Source organism: Chionomys nivalis, chromosome X (assembly GCF_950005125.1).
Source record: "Chionomys nivalis chromosome X, mChiNiv1.1, whole genome shotgun sequence".
Lineage (NCBI taxonomy): Eukaryota > Metazoa > Chordata > Mammalia > Rodentia > Cricetidae > Chionomys > Chionomys nivalis.
This window is the reverse complement of record NC_080112.1, coordinates 130,498,724-130,519,505: the sequence shown is the minus strand read 5'-3', so window position 1 is coordinate 130,519,505 and position 20,782 is coordinate 130,498,724. Positions and strand designations below refer to the sequence as shown.

Genomic DNA, 20,782 nt, shown 5'->3' with positions numbered 1-20,782 from the left:
TAAATTTCAAGGGAAGATGATACCTACATCTATTTTACATCTTTCCTGTTTAGGACATCTGATAGTCCAAGTGGTTCTGGCTTTCATATTTTAAGTATTATCAGAACATACTGCACAGCAATATTTTAGTCAAATTTTAGTGGCTTTCAATAACATTCTCTAAAGCAGTGATTTTCAACCTTCCTAATGTTTTAACCCTTTAGTACAGTTCCTCATGTTGTGCTAACCATAAAATTAGTTTCATTGCTGCTTCATAACTGTAATTTTGCTACTGTGATGGATCGTAATGGAAATATCTGGAATGCAGGATATCTGATATGTGATCCCTGTGAAAGGGTGGTTTGACTCCAAAGGGGTCGAGACCCATAGGTTGAGAACGGCTGCTCTGAATGCATGCAGAATACTACACTTAAAATCATCCCCAGATTTAACTCAACTCAGCTATTTTGACTTTTAGAAAATAGCCTTAACTTTAGCACAAGTTTCAAAAGGATGCCAGTCATGGTGACGGTAATGTTGCTCAGAAAATAATTTAATCTAGGAAGTGCAGAAGTGGCAGTGCCAAGGAACTGCAAGTACCAACTGTAAAGAGTGGGTGACCACTAACTAGAACAATCAGATGGAGTCTGTATTCTCAGCCAAGCACTACTACGGCATGACCTGGCTCCAGACTTCAAGACACTTTTGACTGAGGACTGAAACAGTTGGAAGGGGAGCATTTCAGGTTATACTTAAGATTTCTTCCCACCTGGACTGTAGAGTTCTAAGACAAAATCTCAAATCAGAACTTTTAAAAGGAATGTCCTTAATCTTTGGGACATTCATAGAAAAGTAGATCTGAAATTCAAAGTTCATAATTTCGTTTTTGACTTGCTGTGGGTTCTTTTTCGTATCTGTGTACTTTTATTTATTGCATTTAGCAACCGTGTCAGAGTGCAGAGTGATAAGAACCAGCGTGATTGAGTAGGCTAAGGTTCTAATCATAAACCGCCCTGACCCTGATTTCCCCAGCCTTCCTCCGGCAAGTCTCTCTAACCGGAAGGAGGCGGAGAGAGACCGGGCTTCCTGAAAAGAGACGCTGTAACTAGGCAACTAGGGTACGTCCGCCCGGGACCTTCCGCAGCTCTTAGGAGACGTGCTCCAGCGCTCGCTGACGCTATGATCCGGCGCTGGAGAGTTGGGAATGACTGGGCGTCTCTCTTCCACGTGTATTCAGAACCTCTATGTGATTGGCTATCAAGGGGGCGCGGCGCTCGGGTCGCGGACGCTTCTGATTGGTGCTTTGGAACAGCGGGGCGGGATTCTGCTTACAGCCGCGGGAGGTCCGGACAGAGGCGGCCATGGGACTCGAGGGTAAGTGCGCGTCTTGGCTGTCTTTTACAATGCTCTGCCGCACTTTTGGACGAGCTTGTGCCGTTCTTGTAAGAGCCTGGCAGGCTGTGGAGGGGATGAAGCCCACCCGGCCAGAGGCACCGAAGTCGGGTCCGAGGGTCTCCGGAGTTGAATGGGGCTGAGGGTTCATTGAGAGCTGGAGCCGGTTCCTCGGCTGAGTTTAGTAGAGCAAGAAACTGGAACCTCAGGACGCTTTTTGACTCCGTATGGGTCTGCTGAGACCTTGCCTGATCTCGGAGGGGTGACTGATGGACCCGGGCTGACCCTCGCTTTGGCTCTAGTGCATCCAACTTGCCTCTGAGGGAGTCATGCCGGGGGCGCTGTCCTGGAACTAGATTGAAGTACGAATCTCTTGATTCCTCAGCCCTGTCCGATCTCCCCTAAGGCTTCTCAGGAGCTTCTGCTAATAAGCGAGTTCCCTGGCCATGATCGAGAATTTTGAGATGTTCTTGACTTTGTCGTTTACGTTGGACAGACTGCTCAACTTGTAACGTTCGAGTGAGAATTCACCAGATTTTACAGCCTCCCTTAACCTATAGAAGCTAAGATTCAATGAGTATGCAATGTGTTGAGCTTTTACGCAATAAAGATTTTAGGATAGCCTGCTGGCAGGCAGACTTCTAACAGAACATTGGAGGTGGATGACAGGCTTTCCGATAATTTCATTTGATTTATTACTTCTGTTTTCCTTATCATTCATTTCTTAAAGCTGAATTGGACTAAAGATTCAGACTTAGGTGACACACCGCTGTAGAACAGCGTTAAGCTACTTAAAAGTGTTAACGAGACTTTCCTTTCTTTCTGCAAACTTGATGTTTTCTTGCTTTTGTTATTTATTTATTGGTTGCAAGTTCGACCTTCTCTCTTTTCTTCTTTTTCCAGTTTTATATGGCAGAGTACTCCCACGTAGCCCACCCAGTCTTACCTGCTCTGGAGATTTTTAACCCTCTGCCTCCCAACTCCATGCTCCTCCCTTGCCTCCCCACTCTGTGTTTCCGAGAGTATTTAGAAGTATAGATGAGTTTGTTGGGGAAAATCAACACAAATAGTTTTCAAGTGAGACCTGAAACTCAGCTTTTAGGACAGTAATTCTCCATTGAGTTCTTACAGCCTTATAGATCTAATATAAGGATTTTTGCCATCTTAGATCTCCAAGGCTCTAGTGTTAAAAGTGTAAGCATCTATAGAACTGAGTTTTGAATGAGCGTTTCATATCAGCATAGCTTTAGGAGACTCCTAAAAGAAGCATTTCTGCCAGGTGGTGGTTTCACACACCTTTAATCCCAGCACTTGGGAGGCAGAGGCAGGCGGATCTCTGTGAGTTCGAGACCAGCCTGGTCTACAAGAGCTAGTTCCGGGACAGCCAGAGATACATAGAGAAGCCCTGTCTCGTAAAACCAGAATTTAAAAAAAGAAGAGGTAGGAAAGAGTCCACACAAATAGCCCATGCCTAGTTCTGTGTTTCTTTCCAGAGTCTGCGCTGAAAGGAGGGCACTCGTGGAGGAAAGGCCTACATAACTAAAAGGGGCTCAGAAAAGAGAAGGGAGCAGTTTGAGTGTCAGCATTCTTGAATAAGGAAGGAGAAGCTGGATGGTCTGCAGCATGAGTTCCAGGTAACACTTGAAGAGAAACCTCTAGCTCCCGGTGTGTTTTAGTGTAAACCACAAAGCTAACCAGCAGAACCCCTATTGATGAACTGGATCACTAGCTGAACTGCGCAGCAGCCATCGGGACATTTTCTGTGAGGAGCCAGATGGCAAATATTTTAGGTTCTATGGGTCATATGATCTCTTTCAAAGCCTCTCTGCATTGTAGCATAGAAGTAGCCATTCACATAAGTGAGTGAGCCACGTTTCTGTAAATTTTTTTTATAAAAATAGACAATGTGCCAGTATTATTAGGTTCAGAACCTAGCCTGTTTTAGTATCCTTTTCTGCCTCATAATAATCCAGAACAAAAGGTAACGCTAAAAAGCAACAGTCTTTGTGCTATTCTGTATAATTCTGGAACCTGCTCCTAGTCTTAACTAGTGATACTTTTATAAGTCTTTTTAGGGGTTGCTTGGGTGGCTGCATTTAGCTAATAGTCTGCCTAGAGATTAGGCACAGGTAAGGACATGGACATAAAGATGGCTGGGTCCCTTCCTCTCCATGTAGCTTGTAAGCACTTTTTCTCTTTATTGTCTCCCCCATGTCCTTCTTTTGTTTTAGTTTTTTTTGGTTGTTTTCGAGACAGGATTTCTCTGTGTAGCTCTGGTTGTCCTGGCACTCACTCTGTAGACCAGGCTGGCCTTGAACTCACAGAGATCCAGGCGCCTCTGCCTCCTGAGTGCTGGGATTAAAGGTGTGCGCCACCATTCCTGGCTTCCCCCATGTCCTTCTAGCCCAGTAGTTGTGTGACTTATGTGCTAACTACAGAAGTGAAAGCCATCAGAGCTTTTATATGCTGAGGTCAAAGATTTGTGTGTCACTTGTACCATGTCCTGTGACTTAAATAGTCTAAATGTAAGGGACATTCTGGGGTGCAGTGGTGCATGCCTGTAATCCCAGCCCTCAAGAGGCAGAGGCTGGGAATATTAGAGTTCAAGGCCAGTGTGAGCTATATAGATAAAATCTGGTTTAAGAAAATTTGAGTAGAGAGGATCACTAATGAAAAAGCCTAGCCGGGCGGTGGTGGCGCACGCCTTTAATCCCAGCACTCGGGAGGCAGAGGCAGGCGGATCTCTGTGAGTTCAAGGCCAGCCCGGTCTACAAGAGCTAGTTCCAGGACAGGAACCAAAAAGCTACGGAGAAACCCTGTCTCGAAAATCCAAAAAGAAAAAAAGAAAAAGCCTGCCATATTGTGTTCCCTCTAACTTCTTTAAGCTTTAGAATTTACATTTGTATTATAGAATTGATGCTTCATTTAGGTGTGTCAACTAAATATAGCATTTAGAAAACTCTTTGTGTAGTGTTGGATATATAGTGACTTAATATGTAGAAGCTGATAAAGTGATAAGAGGAAAAGGGGAACATATGGGTATATGCTTAATTATTGGGAAGAATTGGTTTGTTACTGTGGCAAACCATTATGTATACTGGCCTAACATTTAAAGTGTACCAGTTTCCAAGCTGGGTGGTGGTGGCACACAACTTTAATCCCAGCACTCAGGAGGCAGAGGCAGACGGATCTCTGTGAGTTCGAGGCCAGCCTGGTCTACAAGAGCTAGTTCCAAGACAGGCACCAAAGCTACACAGAGAAACCCTGTCTCAAAAAACCCAAAAAAGGACCAGTTTTCTAGCTCAGTTAACACATTGCAGGATCTAGTTTTGTCATATAACATGTCACCATGCTAAGCAAGTAAATGACCAATGAATAAATTTAGGGGGAAAACTTTAAAAATTGCCTTAACGTTATAACTATTTCTTACAGGATTAAGAATAGAAAATGGGATGTGCCTTTGAGCTGATGTCCTGTTTTTATCTTTCAGGTGACCGAAGACACATTTCTTAATTGGCTTGTTTTGAGAACTGATGCCTGAACCACGTCAGTATGGCCAATAGAAGACGAGGTGGGCATGGCCAGCCTCCCTCCGTGAAGCCATCCCGGGTTAGCCCTCGAAGTCTTTCCACCAACAGGACCTGCACCCACAATATATGCATGGTGTCTGACTTTTTCTACCCAAACATGGGAGGTGTGGAAAGCCACATTTACCAGCTCTCTCAGTGCCTCATCGAGAGGGGGCACAAGGTCATAATCGTCACCCATGCGTACGGAAATCGAAAGGGCATCCGTTACCTCACCAATGGCCTCAAAGTTTATTACTTGCCTCTCAGAGTCATGTACAACCAATCTACAGCCACGACTCTCTTTCACAGTCTGCCATTGCTCAGGTACATATTTGTTCGGGAGAGAGTTACCATAATCCATTCCCACAGTTCTTTTTCTGCCATGGCCCATGATGCCCTCTTCCACGCCAAGACAATGGGGCTTCAGACAGTCTTCACAGACCATTCCCTTTTTGGATTTGCTGATGTCAGCTCGGTGCTCACAAACAAGCTTCTAACTGTGTCTCTCTGTGACACAAACCACATCATTTGTGTCTCTTATACTAGTAAGGAAAACACTGTCCTAAGAGCAGCACTGAATCCTGAAATAGTGTCCGTCATTCCTAACGCTGTAGATCCTACTGACTTCACTCCAGAGCCATTTAGGAGGCATGATAGTGTAATAACTATTGTTGTTGTCAGCAGACTTGTTTACAGAAAAGGTAATGAAATAGTAGCTCTATTTGCATTGACGACTTTCTTTTTATTCTTTGTAGAAAACTGTTCAATACTGTATATAATGATTGCTTGCCTTTTTATTTTGTGTGGTGGTTTTATAATGATTTGTAACTATTGCAAGGGAAGGCCGGATATCAAGTTTATACATCTAATAAGAGAAATGGATAGAGTGGCTACAAATGCTGCCCCAACCTTTGATGTAATGACCACTGAACAACAACCAAAGCGTTTACACGATGTCCTCTAATCAGATCTTCGTAAATGTTCAGGAGCCCTGCATGGGTAGTCTGAACAGAATGTGCTGTGTGGCCTTTGCTTTTTGATTGCAAAAGTAATGGTTTCTTAATTGCAGTTTTTCAAAATTCACATAGCACATCCATGACTGTTTTATTCAGAGATGGCCCTAATGACGGTTCTCATTGGTAACTACTTGTCTTTTGTACTGCTATACACGTTATTCAAAATCAATAGGCCCTTTGGGCACCTGCTGTCCTGAGGCTTGCTGATTTTATCTGGTCATCTGCAAGGCATTGATATAAGCAGTCAAGTGATGAAGGAGTAGGTGGCCCAGGGTCAGAACCTGGCTCATTGCTGATCAAAGATAGGTCACTTAATAGTTCTGCATCGCTTTTTATTTGTTTGGGTAACAAAAGGAACTTAGTGATGGATCAGTGATAACTCTTATAAAGATCTTTCCCTAGATTATCCTCCACGTCCATCTTCTGTTATCTCTCAGGAGTATTGTGTTCTTGCTGCTGTAGCATTCGTGTTTATTACACATATGAAGCCACCTGCTTATTAACATGGAACTGGTCTCCTGGTGCTATGTGAAAAGCTGTCCGATAGTCAGAAATACCATTGAAGGTTTGTGGGGCGGGGAGTCAGTAACAAATGCTACATGCTCCCCTTAACTATTTGAATTTGAAACGTTTGCGCATGGGCTGAATTGTAGGGAGCTTTGAGAGCTCTAGGACTCGAGGATGAGCTCACTGCATCCTGCCGCGCTGTCTTGTGCAGGTGCTTTCACAGAGCCAACCATTGCTGCTCTGGGTTTCCTTTAAAGGAGGGGACTAAAATATTTGAAACCATGGGCTGGATTAAAAATCTTATTTTTCAGTTTTACTCACCAGTTTAGGTCACCTCTCATCTGACAAGGACTGTTTTTTTTTTTTTTCAGGCATTCATTTATTTGGCTCTTTCAAACTATTTAGCCTTTGTAGAAACTTGTCAGCTTATGTGATAGATACTTAGATTATTCAACACAGTCATAAGGAAAATGGGCACAAGATGAATCTGTGGAGAAATGCCAACAGGCTATGCTCTGTCATGTTGCGGTGTATTTGGGAGCTGGCAGTGGTCAGTATAGGTGATGATTGTCATTTTTCTGAACAACACCCTTAAGTTAGAAAACTTGGACTCAGTTACATTCTCTGGGATAAAGGAAATCATGTCTTGCTGTTTAATCAAGATGATGTGAATGGAATTCTGTATTCTGTACCCTTTGTGGGATACTGGTGATGTATATATTATAACTTTAAAACTTTGCCCCAATTTTTTTTTAATCAGATAGTTTACCTTGCTGAGATAGATGAGAAAGTATGACGGTCCGTGTGATTGAAGATCTCCACAGCTACTCATACAAAGGTTAAACATGTTACTTTATCTCATGAATGTGGTAGTTTAACCATCAGAACTAGCAAGAATGGAATCAAAATATGGTCGTTCCTGTTTTCAATTCAGTAATTCAACAGATATACTGAACTGTCACCATAGGCCAGGTGCCTGCAGAATGTAACGTGAAGAGCAAAGGCCATGTCCATAGCTCACATGTGAGAGTTATAATATGATCCATTCCTTCCTAATACTGTAATACCCTAGGGAGATGTTCAGTGGACCAGATTTCTAAGGCCCATTGAAGTAGATTAAGAGGATAAAGCCATGTTCTCCTTTGCCCAGCTTTTGTAGAGAAAAGGCTGGCTTCTGAGCGCTCTTCCATCTAGTCAGGGTTTCCCACCATTCTCTGTGTGTGCAGGCACCTCCGGCTGTTTGCTGCAGTGGTAAAGACAACATTTGTATTCTGCAGTCGATAGCCTGTGCATGGCACAGTACCCCACTTGCCGCGACAACTGTAGGGTAGATCTTACCTGCATGTAACAGACAAAGAAACAGTTCTCAGAGAGGGTAAGTAACTCACCCAAGGTTACACAGTAAGTAACAGATCACAAATGAGTCCAGCTCTTGAGTCAAGGTCTGCCTGTGCCCCTGCCCTCAGTCTGGCCGGTGTTATCCTGGATCAGATCTGAACGTTCTTAAAACATGATTGGACTGTGCTTTAAAGTCAGTTTGAATCAGAGGGTTTTTTTTTTTTTGGGTTTATTTTGTGTGAATGTGGTGACTGGTGGTCATTTTGTGTGTTGTGGTTTGTGTTAGAGTCCTCTTAGAATCTAGCCAGAGTAAGCTTGTTGCTGTTTGGTTGTTTGTTTTGTAATGAGGAGGGGAAAACCTGCTTTATTCCTGGAGTACTATAACACAGCATTGATTGTGCTGACTGACTCCATTGCGTATAGGTTTTTTTTTTTTAAAATCAGGATTAAATGACCCTGTACATTTGAAGTAGATTGTGAATATAGCCAGTTCAGTAAATGTCGCCGTTGTCTACAGCTGTGATGATTGCTCCCTTCTTTTTTGTATGAAGAATGGGCACTTAATATTTTCTTTCAAAGGCAGGAAAAGGAGAAAGTGTAGGAAGCTAAATGTTAAGTGGTTCTAAGGCATTTCGTGGCTCTCCAGCAATTCTTTTGATGTGTGTAGACTGGAAACGAGGATGGCTAACGGTAAGCTTTCATCACTCAGGAACCCTACAACTCAATTGATTTTTGGTGTACATAGTCATTTTGAAAAACCTGTTGGTGATTGCACAAAGTGGCTAAATTCTGAGCAGCTTCCAGAAACATGGGCAACTTCAGAACCTTACAATAGCCAAAGCAAAATTTCTTATGAAGGAAAGAATCTGTGGGAGAAATGATTTTGTTATGGTTTATCTTGTCAGGTAGAAGCTTAGAGCAGAAAATGTCCCCAAAGAAGTCAGATACATGGAGCGAATATTTTTTATCTATATGTTCAGTATCTCAAAGTAAAGACTAAAGGGATTTCCTTTGTCTTTTGAAATTCACTTCTTTGGATCCCGAATGAATCCGGGAATGGCCATTCTGAGAGTGCAAAGTGAGACTGTACGTATAGTGGTGAAGTACCCGAGTGTTTGCCAGGGTAACGCCGCTGGGCAATGACAAACCACACTCGCCATCTGATTGTTCCTTTTAGTTGGATCAAAAGAACAGTGAATGAAAATCCATAGGGATTCATCATTATCCACATAATTCATGCAATATGAAAGAAGGTGTGGGTTTGTAATCTATAAAGAAAAGAAAAGCCATGCGAACCTGTATTTTCCCATCATGCGTTATAATTGGTCTGTCTATTTTGAGGAAGATTGATGGGAAAAATGGACTTTGTGTGCATATGCAAATTTATGTGTATGCATTTTTTAATTGAATAAACTCGGCTCCGTAGATTATTTCATGTTTACTTTTGAACATATGGTTTGTAATTGTCGATGAACCAAGTTCCCAAGTAGCATCAGCATTACTGTGGCTTTAGCTAGCTACTCTTTATACCAGTAGACTGTGCCTTATTCTATTTTATATCTCCTGAGATTATGCTTACATATTAGATGAAAACCATTTCTTTTTTAAAAAAACAAAAGGAAGCTATAGCCTTAGGTCTCTGAACTATAATGATCTTACAGCCGAGGTCCTGCCACCTGCATTCACAGGTGTTCATTCTGAAATTCCCTGTATGAACTGCAGTCTGAAGAGTGAAAGCAGTAGCTAAGGCGATTGCTTAGCCCTTTCCTGCTGCAAGAAGTGGAGTCATAGACCTGTTGATTTTTATAGCTGGAGACTTTGGACTTTAGATATATGTTTCTGCATCTACTAGGGCATGATGATAGAGTGGACTGGTTTTAAAAACTAAAGCTGGAGTGAGACCTAAATTTCTAGTCAGCTGTGTGCTCTGGAGAAAGCTAACAAATGTTAGCTATCTTCATCACTATTTCCAAGTAGGCAGTATGGACAAGTGAATGTCTTAAAGACTACAAAGTTGAAACAGGATTGCTCATGATTTGGGTATGTAGCAGTAGCAACGCATGTCTACACCTGTAACTTCGGGTGTTGTAACTCTTGGGAACCAATGGCAGTTGGTAAACGACTTCCCACTTCTGGGAAGGGGTTAAGAGACTTGGTATGTCTATTTTAAGGAGGCTAGCTATAGTTGATTCTTTTTTTTTTTTTTGGTTTTTCAAGACAGGGTTTCTCTGTGGCTTTGGAGCCCATCCTGGAACTACTCTGTAGACCAGGCTGGTCTCGAACTCACAGAGATCCGCCTGCCTTTGCCTCCCGAGTGCTGGGATTAAAGGCGTGCACCAACATCGCCCGGCCACTATAGTTGATTCTTAAGATGAGTGAATTCTCAGGGACTCTGGTGAGTTTTTTAAGCGTTAAATATTAATATTTTCGATATTTAACTTTATGATTTCAGGGACTGATTTGCTTAGTGGTATAATCCCTGAACTCTGTCAGAAATACCAAGAATTAAATTTCCTAATTGGAGGAGAGGGGCCAAAGAGAATCATTTTGGAAGAAGTACGGGAACGATACCAACTACATGACAGGTATTAATGGCTTCCAAGGCATTGTGCTGGAAAATGACAGTGTTCATGTTTGCTTTTGACCACATGCCTGACTTAGCTGTGTTCCTGCTTCTCTTTAGAAGGGGCATGCAAATATAAGGCATGTTGGTTTCTTGTGTGAATTTCTACGAAATAAGAAAGCTTACAGAATACACAGCTTTTGTCCGTTAGCTGAATATTGACTTGGGTTCAGGTGTTGGAGGCACGGGGTTGGGGGAGAACCTTGGCTGGAAATGGTTGCAGGTTTCCAAGCCATCTTATGTTATTCATGTAAATTGCTGTACACATACATGTTCGAACATATCTTTCCCTCCATAATTTCTTTAATATACAATGCATGTTATATGAAGTGCTGATTTTTAAAAGGTTTTTCCCCACTTAGAAATGACACTTTTTAACATTTAATTATGATAATGTTATTAATTTGTTCATTAGCTAGGTGTAGTGGTTCATGCCTTTAATCCCAGTACTTGAGAGGAAGACGCAGAGGCAGGCAGATCTCTGTGAGTTTGAGGCTAGCCTGGTCTACGGAGTGAGTTCCAGGACATCCAGACCTACATAGTAAGACCCTGTCTTAAAAAAAAAAAAACAACTTAATATAATATTCATTAAACACAAACTAGTTTTGAAAAAGATGAAATTGCATTGTATGAGCTGTAACCCAACAGGTTTCTAAAGTTGTTTCTATTATGTTGGGGTTTGGCCTTATCTTTTGAGGTAGGAAGCATTAGTATCAATAAGAGTAATACAAATGAGAAGCTTGGCTTAGAAATTAAATTTCTTTTGCGTCATGACTTTTTAATTTATTTTTACACCTTTCTTTTTCTTCCTCTCATTACAAAAATTAGGGTGCAACTTTTGGGCGCTTTAGAACACAAGGAAGTTAGAAATGTCTTAGTTCAAGGACATATTTTTCTTAACACCTCCCTCACTGAAGCATTCTGCATGGCAATCGTGGAAGCCGCCAGTTGTGGTCTGCAGGTAAAACATTCTAAGGGCTTCTCTTGTGGGATTCGTAGTATTCGGTATTTGCAGTTCATGCCAAATTAATATCGTTTAGCTTGATCTTTCGCTTTTCCTGAGAAATGGCCCCAGTGCATCACGTGCTCTCTCTGGTCTTTTTAAGGTTGTCAGCACGAAGGTTGGTGGCATTCCTGAAGTCCTTCCGGAAAATCTTATTATTTTATGTGAGCCTTCAGTAAAATCTCTGTGTGAAGGCCTGGAAAAAGCTATTTTCCAAGTGAAGTCGGGAACGTTGCCAACTCCAGAAAATATCCACAATGTCGTAAAGGCTTTCTACACCTGGCGGAATGTGGCAGAGCGAACTGAGAAGGTGTGTCACGTGTCGGTAAAAGATTTGCGAGTTCCTCCGTGTTTGCATGCACCTTTGCTTTCTCTCGTGAACAGGCTTGCCCTTTGAGTTTTGGTTTAAGGGCATGAGCCCTTCCAAAAGGAAAGAAGTAATTATTTCTGCATCAGGTTTGGTGCACATGCTTGGCTGATTTTCTACAGAAATCTCTGCCCCGGCCTCTAACAATAGGAACAATACAGTCTAGTCTCATTAAACCCCCTAAAGAAGTCACAAAAGTTTCTAGAAGTTCCAGCAGTCAGAAGCAGAAAGAGAAGTGACATCTTTGTGTTGGGGCTGGTTCTAATTCTGCAGTGTGTAGGGCCTGTTGCTAGCAAATGGGTAGGTGATTGTAGTACCTGTTCCAAATTATGAATGTCGAGTCAGAAGACTTCGCAGAGCTCTTGGAACTCTTTTCCTGATGACTGATACGCCGAGGCCACAAAGGAGTGTCACAACTTTAGGTCGATTGACACTATATTAGAATTCAAAATATGTGTGAAATTAAGGACAAATAGTCACCAATAAGAAAAGAGCCACAGGGACTTTCCAAAAAGACACATGCCGGATTGACAGATCCTTCAAAAGGACAATTGTGGGAAATGCTATGGTATTTATTCTGCTCGGTGTCGTCTGTTAGGTCCCCCTTGTGTCTATTTCTGCCTCATTCCTCATGTTACTGCTTGCCAAGCTGAGGAAAACAACTTGCTTTCTTCGTATGTAGAGATCCTGTACCAGGCGGGCGGTGGTGGTGCATGTCCTTAGTCCCAGTACTTGGGAGGCATAGGCAGGTGAATCTCTGTGAGTGTGAGGACAGTCTGATCTACAGAGCTAGATCTAGAACAGCCAAGACTACACAGAGAAACCCTTTCTTGAAAGAAAAGAAAAGAAAGAAAAAGCAAACCAGTAAATCCTGTACCAGAAAGAGAGTTGAGGAGTATGGTGAGGGTTGTAGTTTAGAATTGGGGATTTATGCTTCGGGTGTTAAATACAGGGAACAGTAGATGTCCAGCCTGGAGAATCTTTCTTGGTTTGAGATACAAGTTCTCGTTTATGAGATCTATCTCTAAAAGTAGACATATACTATATGATTCATTGATATAAAAGGTGCTGGAAACAGACATAACTTTGACTGAAGAGGTATATCAACTTAGGGAAATAAGTACCTTTTTTCTGGAAGTTGGACTGAGTGCCAGTTGCCCGTGGGGGTGCATATCAGAATCATGTGGACAGCCTCTTCAGACTGCGTACTCATTCTTGTGTGCGCTTACCGCCACAACCACGCCTTAAATTCTGACTTGTTCTTTGTGGAACAGAAATGCAGTTTGGATTATGGTTGGCAGGACTCTTTGGCCAGACAGGTTTTTTTGGTGATCTTGACTCCACCCTGATTTTAAATCATAGCTCTGTAAATTGTGATTTGACTTTGTCATCATGCAAACCTCCAAAGTCTGAGCTGAGTAAGCCAACTCAGGGAAGAATTGCAATGGTGATTTATCAGTCACTGTTAAAGGTGCTAACTAGCATTTTTGTAATGATATTTTTTTCTTACAGTTTTGGTTTGAGATAATAGTAAAGCATCCTATATGTTTTCTTTTATATTTCTGCTAATTTGTGCTACAAAAATATTCATAAAAAAAGAAAAGGAGGCAAAAAAGAAAAAGAAAAAAAATCCAGTCCAGCATGGTGATTTACACTTGGGAGTTTGAGGCAGGAGGATGACCATGAGTTCAGGCCAACCTGGGAACAGTGAGTTTCAGGATAATTCTGTGCTATACTATCTCAAAAAGACAGACAAACAGAAAAAAAGTAAATCCTTATTTAAAATAGTTATGTTCTCTTTATAGTCGTAAATTGTTTATTACTTAGGATAATAAATGAATTGACCTCAAGTGAAGATGGACAAAAAAGTTATTTTGTCTTTTACCTCACAGACATTTTGATCCTTTTTGACTCCTTTTAATTTGACTGGGTTGCTTGGAACATTGATTGAAAAGTAATTTGGAACGTTGGGCATAATGATAGACACCTCTGAGCCCAGCATTCTGGAGGTAGTAACAAAATGAGAGCTTCAGGACCATCCTCAGCTACCTACGGAATTTGAGGCCAGTCTGTGCTGCATGAAACCCTGTCTCCAAAAGAAGTTAGAGTTCCTGCTAATAAGGAACACTTTTACTTTTATTTTTAAATTACAATCCATTGGCCTCAGTCTCTCAACATCATTCTGATTAAAGTGTTTGTATTTAAATTGTCCCCGGGGTAGAAGAGCTAGACAAATAGGCCTCATGCCTTCGAAGGCCACCCATTGTGACTTTCTCCAGTTCCCGGGAGACAAGTTTGCACATCTAAGGTTTTCAGGATGCGGGATGAGCAGCATTTTACAGAGCAAGCACCAATCCCCAGTTCTTAGCACAGTCCTCTTGGTTCTCTTAGCGTTGTTTTTACTGACTCTGCAGCTCAGCATCTACCCTGTCTCCTTCCTGCTTTACTTGCAGTGTCTCCATCAGTTCTCAGTACAGTGCTGTGATTGTGTGTGCCGCCTGCTAGGCGGTCGTGAGTACTTTCTTCACCCTGTTGAGGCATTGGCCCAACTCAACAGTATGCTTGCCTGCTGAAACCGTCTTCTGACCTTATAGGACTTGTGGCATTCCGGAGTCAGCTGACTGCTCTCTGTGTTACTCGGTGTTTAGCCCAGAATTAAGTCAGTGGTAAGCACAGTGCAAAGTGACAGCAAATATGGGTGATTCTCTCAACATGTGTTTGCCAGATGCTCCTGGTCATTGTGGGTCATGGATCACCCTTTGTTACAAGCATGTGGTGACTCAGAGTGCTCATTGTCACCTTCTCTCTTCTAGGTGTACGAGCGTGTGTCGAAGGAAACTGTGTTGCCAATGCATAAGAGATTGAACAGGCTCATCTCTCATTGTGGCCCAGTGACAGGCTACATTTTTGCTTTGCTGGCGGTGTTCAGCTATCTCTTCCTCATTTTCCTGCAGTGGATGACTCCAGACTCTATCATTGATGTTGCGGTAGATGCTACTGGGCCAAGGGGAGCCTGGATGTATCAATGTCCTTGTGATAAGAAAGGAGATGAGAATGATAAGGTATCCAAAAGCAGGTAGAAGCAGGCCCAAGTCCACAAGTCTTAGCCTCTTGCAATACTCCTGTTAGCATTTGAACATTACCTTGCTCTTTTGTGTTTGGGCTTCAGAGTTGGTTTAGTAAATTATGCTACCTCTGTATCATTCACTATTTTTGTTTTCTGAAGAAAGGTAAACACTTATGTAATTCCTGAATGTGGAAACTCCTTGCACTTCTTAAGATTTTGGGGGAGAATGGTCTCACCACTCAGGCCTGACGTTTTTCAGATGACTGAGATCCCTCTAGCAGAGATGTTTTAACATTATATTTTGGGAGCCTTGGGTGCTGAAAGGCCAAATGTTTCTGGAGCTTTTTTGGCCAGTTTTAAACATTATCCCATTCATTCACCTTTACCAGATGTTTACAAGCTTTCTTTAGGGAGGTACAACAGTTGTGTGAACTGTTTTCAGTCCAGTTCATGTAACCTTCATTGAGCATTGACGTCATGTTCTTAGACACCTACTGGGTTCACTCAAGGGTTACACGTAATCTGATTTCTTGAGCAAGACCACTGATTGGTTGCTGAGACTAGGACTAGTGAACCCGAAGTGGTGAAACAACAAACATGCCAAATGCTCAAGCTACCGAACGTCAGGAGATGATCACTGGTGTGCTCCAAGTACCTCTCTGAACCGGTTTTATGCATTCTCTTAGGAAGAGCCCTTGTCTGCGTGCGTGTGTGTGTGTGCGTGCGTGTGTGTGTGCGTGCCTGTGTGTGTATTTGTGCATGTGTGTGCATGTGAAGAAATGTTGATTTTTAAGTTCTACGGACCGATACCACTGTTGACCCTAGTACAGGCCCATCCTCTGCTTTTGTAGTACCCAGTTAAGTCCCAGGAAACATCTTTGTGGTTTCTGAGCAGAACAGAAGATGTGTACCATCTCAAAACCAGCTGCTATCCTGTCTTCTGTATAGAAGTCCCTCCCCGTCACTGTGGCCTAACTGATTTCTGATAAGTGTTGCCAGGGTACAGAGAGGTTTTCCTCCAGAATGGTTTATTTATAGAGTATCAAGTCTGCAAGGTGTCAGAGAACACAGTCCCTTTGTGGGTGGAATTTCTCAGTCATAGTTACGGCCATCTAGAGCCATGGGTTGTTGAATCCTAAATTACCTATGATATGTATTATTAAGCCTTTGGACTCTTTTGCATGGGTTTTTATGGGAAAAGGACAAAATAAAAAGCAACAAGGCGCTTGTGGGCATTCGATTCTGTCAGTGTTGTGATTCTGTACAGGATTTTTTTTAATGACATTTGCAAACCTTTTTAAAGAGTATCTTAACATGCCTATTACCTGGTTGCCATGAATATAAAAGAGATATATTTGTGTTTTTTTTATTTTATTTTTTTTATTCTTTTTTAATTAAAATTTCCACCTGCTCCCCGTTTCCCATTTCCCTCCCCTCCTCCCAAATATTGCCCCCTCCCCCCAGTCCTCTCCCCCTATCCCCACTCCTCTTCTCCACCACCCACACCATTCCCCCTCCCTCTCGATACTGGAGAGCAGTCCAAATTCTCTGCCCTGTGGGAAGACGAAGGTCTTCTATCTATGTCCAGGAAGGTGAGCGTCTAAACAGGCTAAGCACCCACAAAGCCAGTTCATGTATTAGGATCGAAACCTAGTGCCATTATCCTTGGCTTCTCATCAGCCTTCATTGTCCACCATGCTCAGAGAGTCCAGTTTCAACCTATGCTTATTCAGTCCCAGACCAGCTGGCCTTGGTGGGCTCACAATAAATCAGTTCCCCTGTCACAGTGGGTGGGTGCATCCCTCGTGGTCCTGGTTTCCCTGCTCATGTTCTCCCTCCTTCTGCTCCTCATTTGGACCTTAAGAGCTCAGACCGTTGCTCCAAATTGAGTCTCTGTCTCTACCTCGATCCATCGCCAGATGAAGGTTCTAAGGTGATATGTAAGATATTTATCAGTCTAGGATAGGGTCATTTCAGGTTCCCTCTCCTCAGTTGCCCAAGGTACCAGCTGGGGACATCTCCCTGGACACCTGCGAACCCCTCTAGAGTCAAGTCTCTTGCCAACCCTAAGATGGCTCCCTTAGTTAGAATATATACTTCGCTGCTCCCGTATCCTCCCTTCCTATATCCCAACCATCCCAATCCCCCGGGCTCCTCCCATCCTCCCCTTCTCATGTTTCTCATCCCATTTCCCCTTTGCCCCTTGCCACCTCACCCGCAAGTTCCCAGTTATTGCCCTGCAATCTTGTCTACTTCCCCTCTCCAGGCGGATGACTATATGATTTTCTTTATGAAAACACAAATGCTAGAGAGTACTTTTTAAAATGCGGAAGTTAGGGCAGGGCTTCTTTTATTGGAGATAAATGACCTGGTCCAAAGGTTGAGTCTTACTCAAATTTTGATGCATTGAGACAGGTGTACAGAGAGTAAACAGGGCCAGTATTCATGGTAGCCTGAAACATGTTAACGCTTGGCTTTATTTATTCTATGCTACTATTTCTTCTTTTATGTTTGCTTCTAGTTTTTGCCAAAATTATCATTGAATGCTTTGATTGTTCTTTATTTAAGATAAAAATAGAATTGAAAATTAATTTGTTCTTGTACGTAAATATGTAATTTATAAGTTAAAATTGTTTTCCTTTTTTTGAACAAGTGGGAATAAACTTATTTGTCTGCCCGAAATGACTTTCAGGCTTCCTGGATACATTAATTGTAATGATCAGTGTTGCACTACTCAGCGTGGAAACCCTGTTCCACACTGCTACTCAGAATTATTGAACAAGGAAATTAACATGGGTGAGGAATTTGTTGAAAAGACGCTGTATTATTTTGATGTTGCAGTCACACACATGAAACCCATCTATTAAAACATCCAATAATAAAGACAAGAATGATCTTTTAATAGTTTTCTCAGTTTGTCTTATTTTGTGACCAGGATGTTATTTATGGAACACCCTCTCCTCCTGTTTTCTAAGTAGAGCAAATGTGTGGCTTGGTCTCTTAGTAAAACAGGAAGTGTCCTTTGTCTGATGCACCACTCTGTCATCTTTTATTTCTAGAATATATGCTCTTTTGTATTCTTGAAATAGCAAGTTCAATTGTACCTTTGTTTCCTGATTCCAATAAGCCCTTGTTTTTCACTGTCAGTTATCACAGTAGGCAAATGAATACATCCACACACTATTGTGTGTGAACTACGTAATTATACTTTGTATGTTGCCAGCTGTTTTAAGAGAAATTTGAATTTGACTTTATTTAATAAAGAGCTTATTGTTCCCCAACAACAAGTAGTGGTAAGCAATTATTTTCATTTATGCTTAGATTTGTCTCACAAACGAAGGTGGCTTGATTTTTTAAAGTTTTTTTTTTTAATTTTAAAATTTGTGTTTGTGTGTGTGTGTGTTTGTCTGCATGTATGTCTGTGCAACACTTACATACATGGTGCCCATGGACGCCAGAAGAAGGTGTTTGATCTCCTGGAACTGGAGTTGTAAATGGTTATGAGCCCCCAAATAACCACATCCTATATGAATTAAACCACTGCTTGGCCTGTTAGCTCTAGATTCTTATTGGCTGTTATATCTTAATTTAACTCATTTCTATTAATCTGTGTAGCGCCACATGGCTGTGGCTTACCAGCAAGGTTTTGTCAGGCGTCTGTCTCTGGCTGGTCTATATGGCTTCTCTTGACTCCACCTTCTTTCCCCCAGCATTCAGTTTAGTTCCCCCCCCCCCAGCTCTATGCTGCCATGTCACCGGCCAAGGCAGATTCTTTATTCATTAACCAATAAAAACAAAGCATATACAGAAGGACTTCCCACACCAAGGTTCTCTGTAAGAGCAGCCAGTGCTCTTAACTCGAGCCATCTCTCCAGCTCCAAGATGGCTTGATCTAAAATGAGATTATCCTGTGGCTGGATTGGGGGTGGGCAGGTACAAGTGAATCTTTGTGTGCATGTATTTGTAGAGGTTGACAATGTCTAGTGTCATTCCACAAGCATCCCCATTTAAAAAAAAAACGAGAGTAAAATATTTTATTATGGATTCTTTGATAAATATAGCTGGGAGGTGGAAGGTAAGTCTTGTCCCCCAGAAGATGCCTTTAAAAGATTTGCAGACCTAAAGCTGGGCATGGTGGTGCATGCCTTTTATCCCAGCATTCAAGAGGCAGAGGGTCTCTACCAGCCTAGTCCAGAATTGTTACACAGAGAAACCCTGTCTCAAAAAAGAAAACTTTACTAAATCAGTTCCTATAGAGATAGTTATTCCAATTTGCTGGAGAAAGTCATATATTTTGACACAAAGCATTTATTTAAAAAGTGCTCTTGGGGCTGGAGAGATGGCTTAGCGGGTAAGATGTCCTTGCAGACATCAGTAGCTACTGTTGGAGGATTCAACACTCATTTCTGACTTTCAACACACACCAGGCACTCATGTGGTGCACATATATACATATAGGCAAAATTTTCACATATATAAAATATTTCTTTTAAAGTCACTCTGCTCTTAAAATTGTACCTGTAATGTGGGCCACACCTTCTACTGGCAGCCTGTGTAAAGGGCATGGAAGAAGGGAGCTTGCTCTTGGCCTGCTTGCCCTCCCTCTTGCTGGCAAGTTCATTCTTTCACTGGCATTGGAGCCGACTTCTTCAGGATTCCTGTATTTACTGAAGACCAGCTGAGACATCCAACCTTGTCAGATGAACAACCACTGGATTCTTGGACCTTCCATTGGTAGATAGCCATTGTTGAACTAGCTGGACCACAGTCTGTAAGTCGTTCTAATAAATCCCCCCCTTTCTCTCACTCGTGTGTGTGTGTGTGTGTGTGTGTGTGTGTGTGTGGTAATTGTTATAAGGTCTGTTCCTCTAGAGATCCCTGATTAATGCACTTGTACTTTCAGTAGATTTTAGAAATTTAGAAAAAAAAAACTCATATAAACAAGAATAAAAGAAGAAACTTATTAGTGAGGGAGACTAAAAACAAATGAGTTTTACTTGTATCGGCCAGCTGATAAGAGAACCCTGCCCAGCTAAGGAAGGTACTGATTCATGGAATCTTCATCTGGAAGATAGGGCATGGCATTCATTCATTTTGGTATCACACTTCCAAGATTGAGAATGGGCCACATCCTCCAGGAGAAGTTACCATTCTCTCCGAAGCTTCAAACAAGTGAACAAGCGAGAAGGACCTTGCTGGGGGACCTTGTCACAGGTGTCAGGACTGTCACCAGAATCATCTCAGCAGTCCAGTCACACTCCAGCTTTTGTCTGGAGAAACATGTAAGGTAAACCTTGTATTCACTATTACCACCAAGAGTCTTTTTTTTTTTTTGACTAGTCATCGTTTAGATTTGGACTTAATCTTCTGTAAACCACTACATGAAAAGCAAGTGAAGAACCCCTGCGATCTGTATTTTCTATGATGAACACAGTGTATTCCCACTTTCTTGCATTGCTTTGTTACTATAGCAATGTAGACGTTCCTATTATCTTTCCAATCCCATTTTCCATCCAACTATACCAAAACTAAGGGTTTAGAAGGAACATTGAAGTGCAGTTAGGATAGGAATTCCTTATTTTTTCTTGTTTGAGACTTCTATACATGCATCTAATGTGTTTTGATCAAATTCAGTGTTGGGTGTGAACACCAAGTATTTTTAACGTATTTTTTATTATTTATCTTATATGTGTGGGTGCTTTGCCTCCATGTCTATATGTGTACTGTGTGCATGCCTCATACCTACAGAGGCCAGAAGAGACCACTGGAGTTACAGATGGTCTGGAATGGCCATGTGCTGGGAATCGAATCCATCCATCCTTCCAGGCCAGCACTGAGTGTTTCTTCTTAGAAGGAAGTTGTTTAACATTGCCATAAATATCAACATACCCAGTGTTAATCTAACTCTCTGCATCAGTGTT

At 42.0% G+C, this 20,782-nt stretch overlaps 1 protein-coding gene across 2 annotated transcripts; it reads left to right on the top strand.

Annotated features, from left to right (window-relative positions):
- Positions 1-1,311: 1,311 nt before the first annotated feature.
- Piga (phosphatidylinositol glycan anchor biosynthesis class A) lies at positions 1,312-18,011 on the top strand. 2 transcript variants are annotated; one of them, XM_057759724.1, is made up of 7 exons: positions 1,312-1,353; positions 2,865-3,005; positions 4,862-5,641; positions 10,254-10,386; positions 11,253-11,385; positions 11,531-11,737; positions 14,608-18,011. In XM_057759724.1, the coding sequence occupies exons 3-7, from the start codon at positions 4,924-4,926 to the stop codon at positions 14,872-14,874; spliced, it is 1,458 nt and encodes a 485-aa protein (XP_057615707.1). In that variant the 5' UTR covers positions 1,312-1,353; positions 2,865-3,005; positions 4,862-4,923; the 3' UTR covers positions 14,875-18,011. The 2 variants fall into 2 exon arrangements, with proteins under 2 accessions (XP_057615707.1, XP_057615708.1); XM_057759725.1 differs by lacking the exons at positions 1,312-1,353; positions 2,865-3,005 and having other exon boundaries at positions 4,991-5,264.
- Positions 18,012-20,782: the final 2,771 nt, after the last annotated feature.

What these genes read in the sequence shown, in the direction of transcription:
- Piga (XM_057759724.1), top strand. Translation starts at nt 4,924, where the DNA reads ATGGCCAATAGAAGACGAGGTGGGCATGGCCAGCCTCCCTCCGTGAAG. An exon ending in CCGCCAGTTGTGGTCTGCAG is followed by an intron (nt 11,386 to 11,530) that starts GTAAAACATTCT and finishes GGTCTTTTTAAG; the next exon opens with GTTGTCAGCACGAAGGTTGG. An exon ending in TGGCAGAGCGAACTGAGAAG is followed by an intron (nt 11,738 to 14,607) that starts GTGTGTCACGTG and finishes TCTCTCTTCTAG; the next exon opens with GTGTACGAGCGTGTGTCGAA.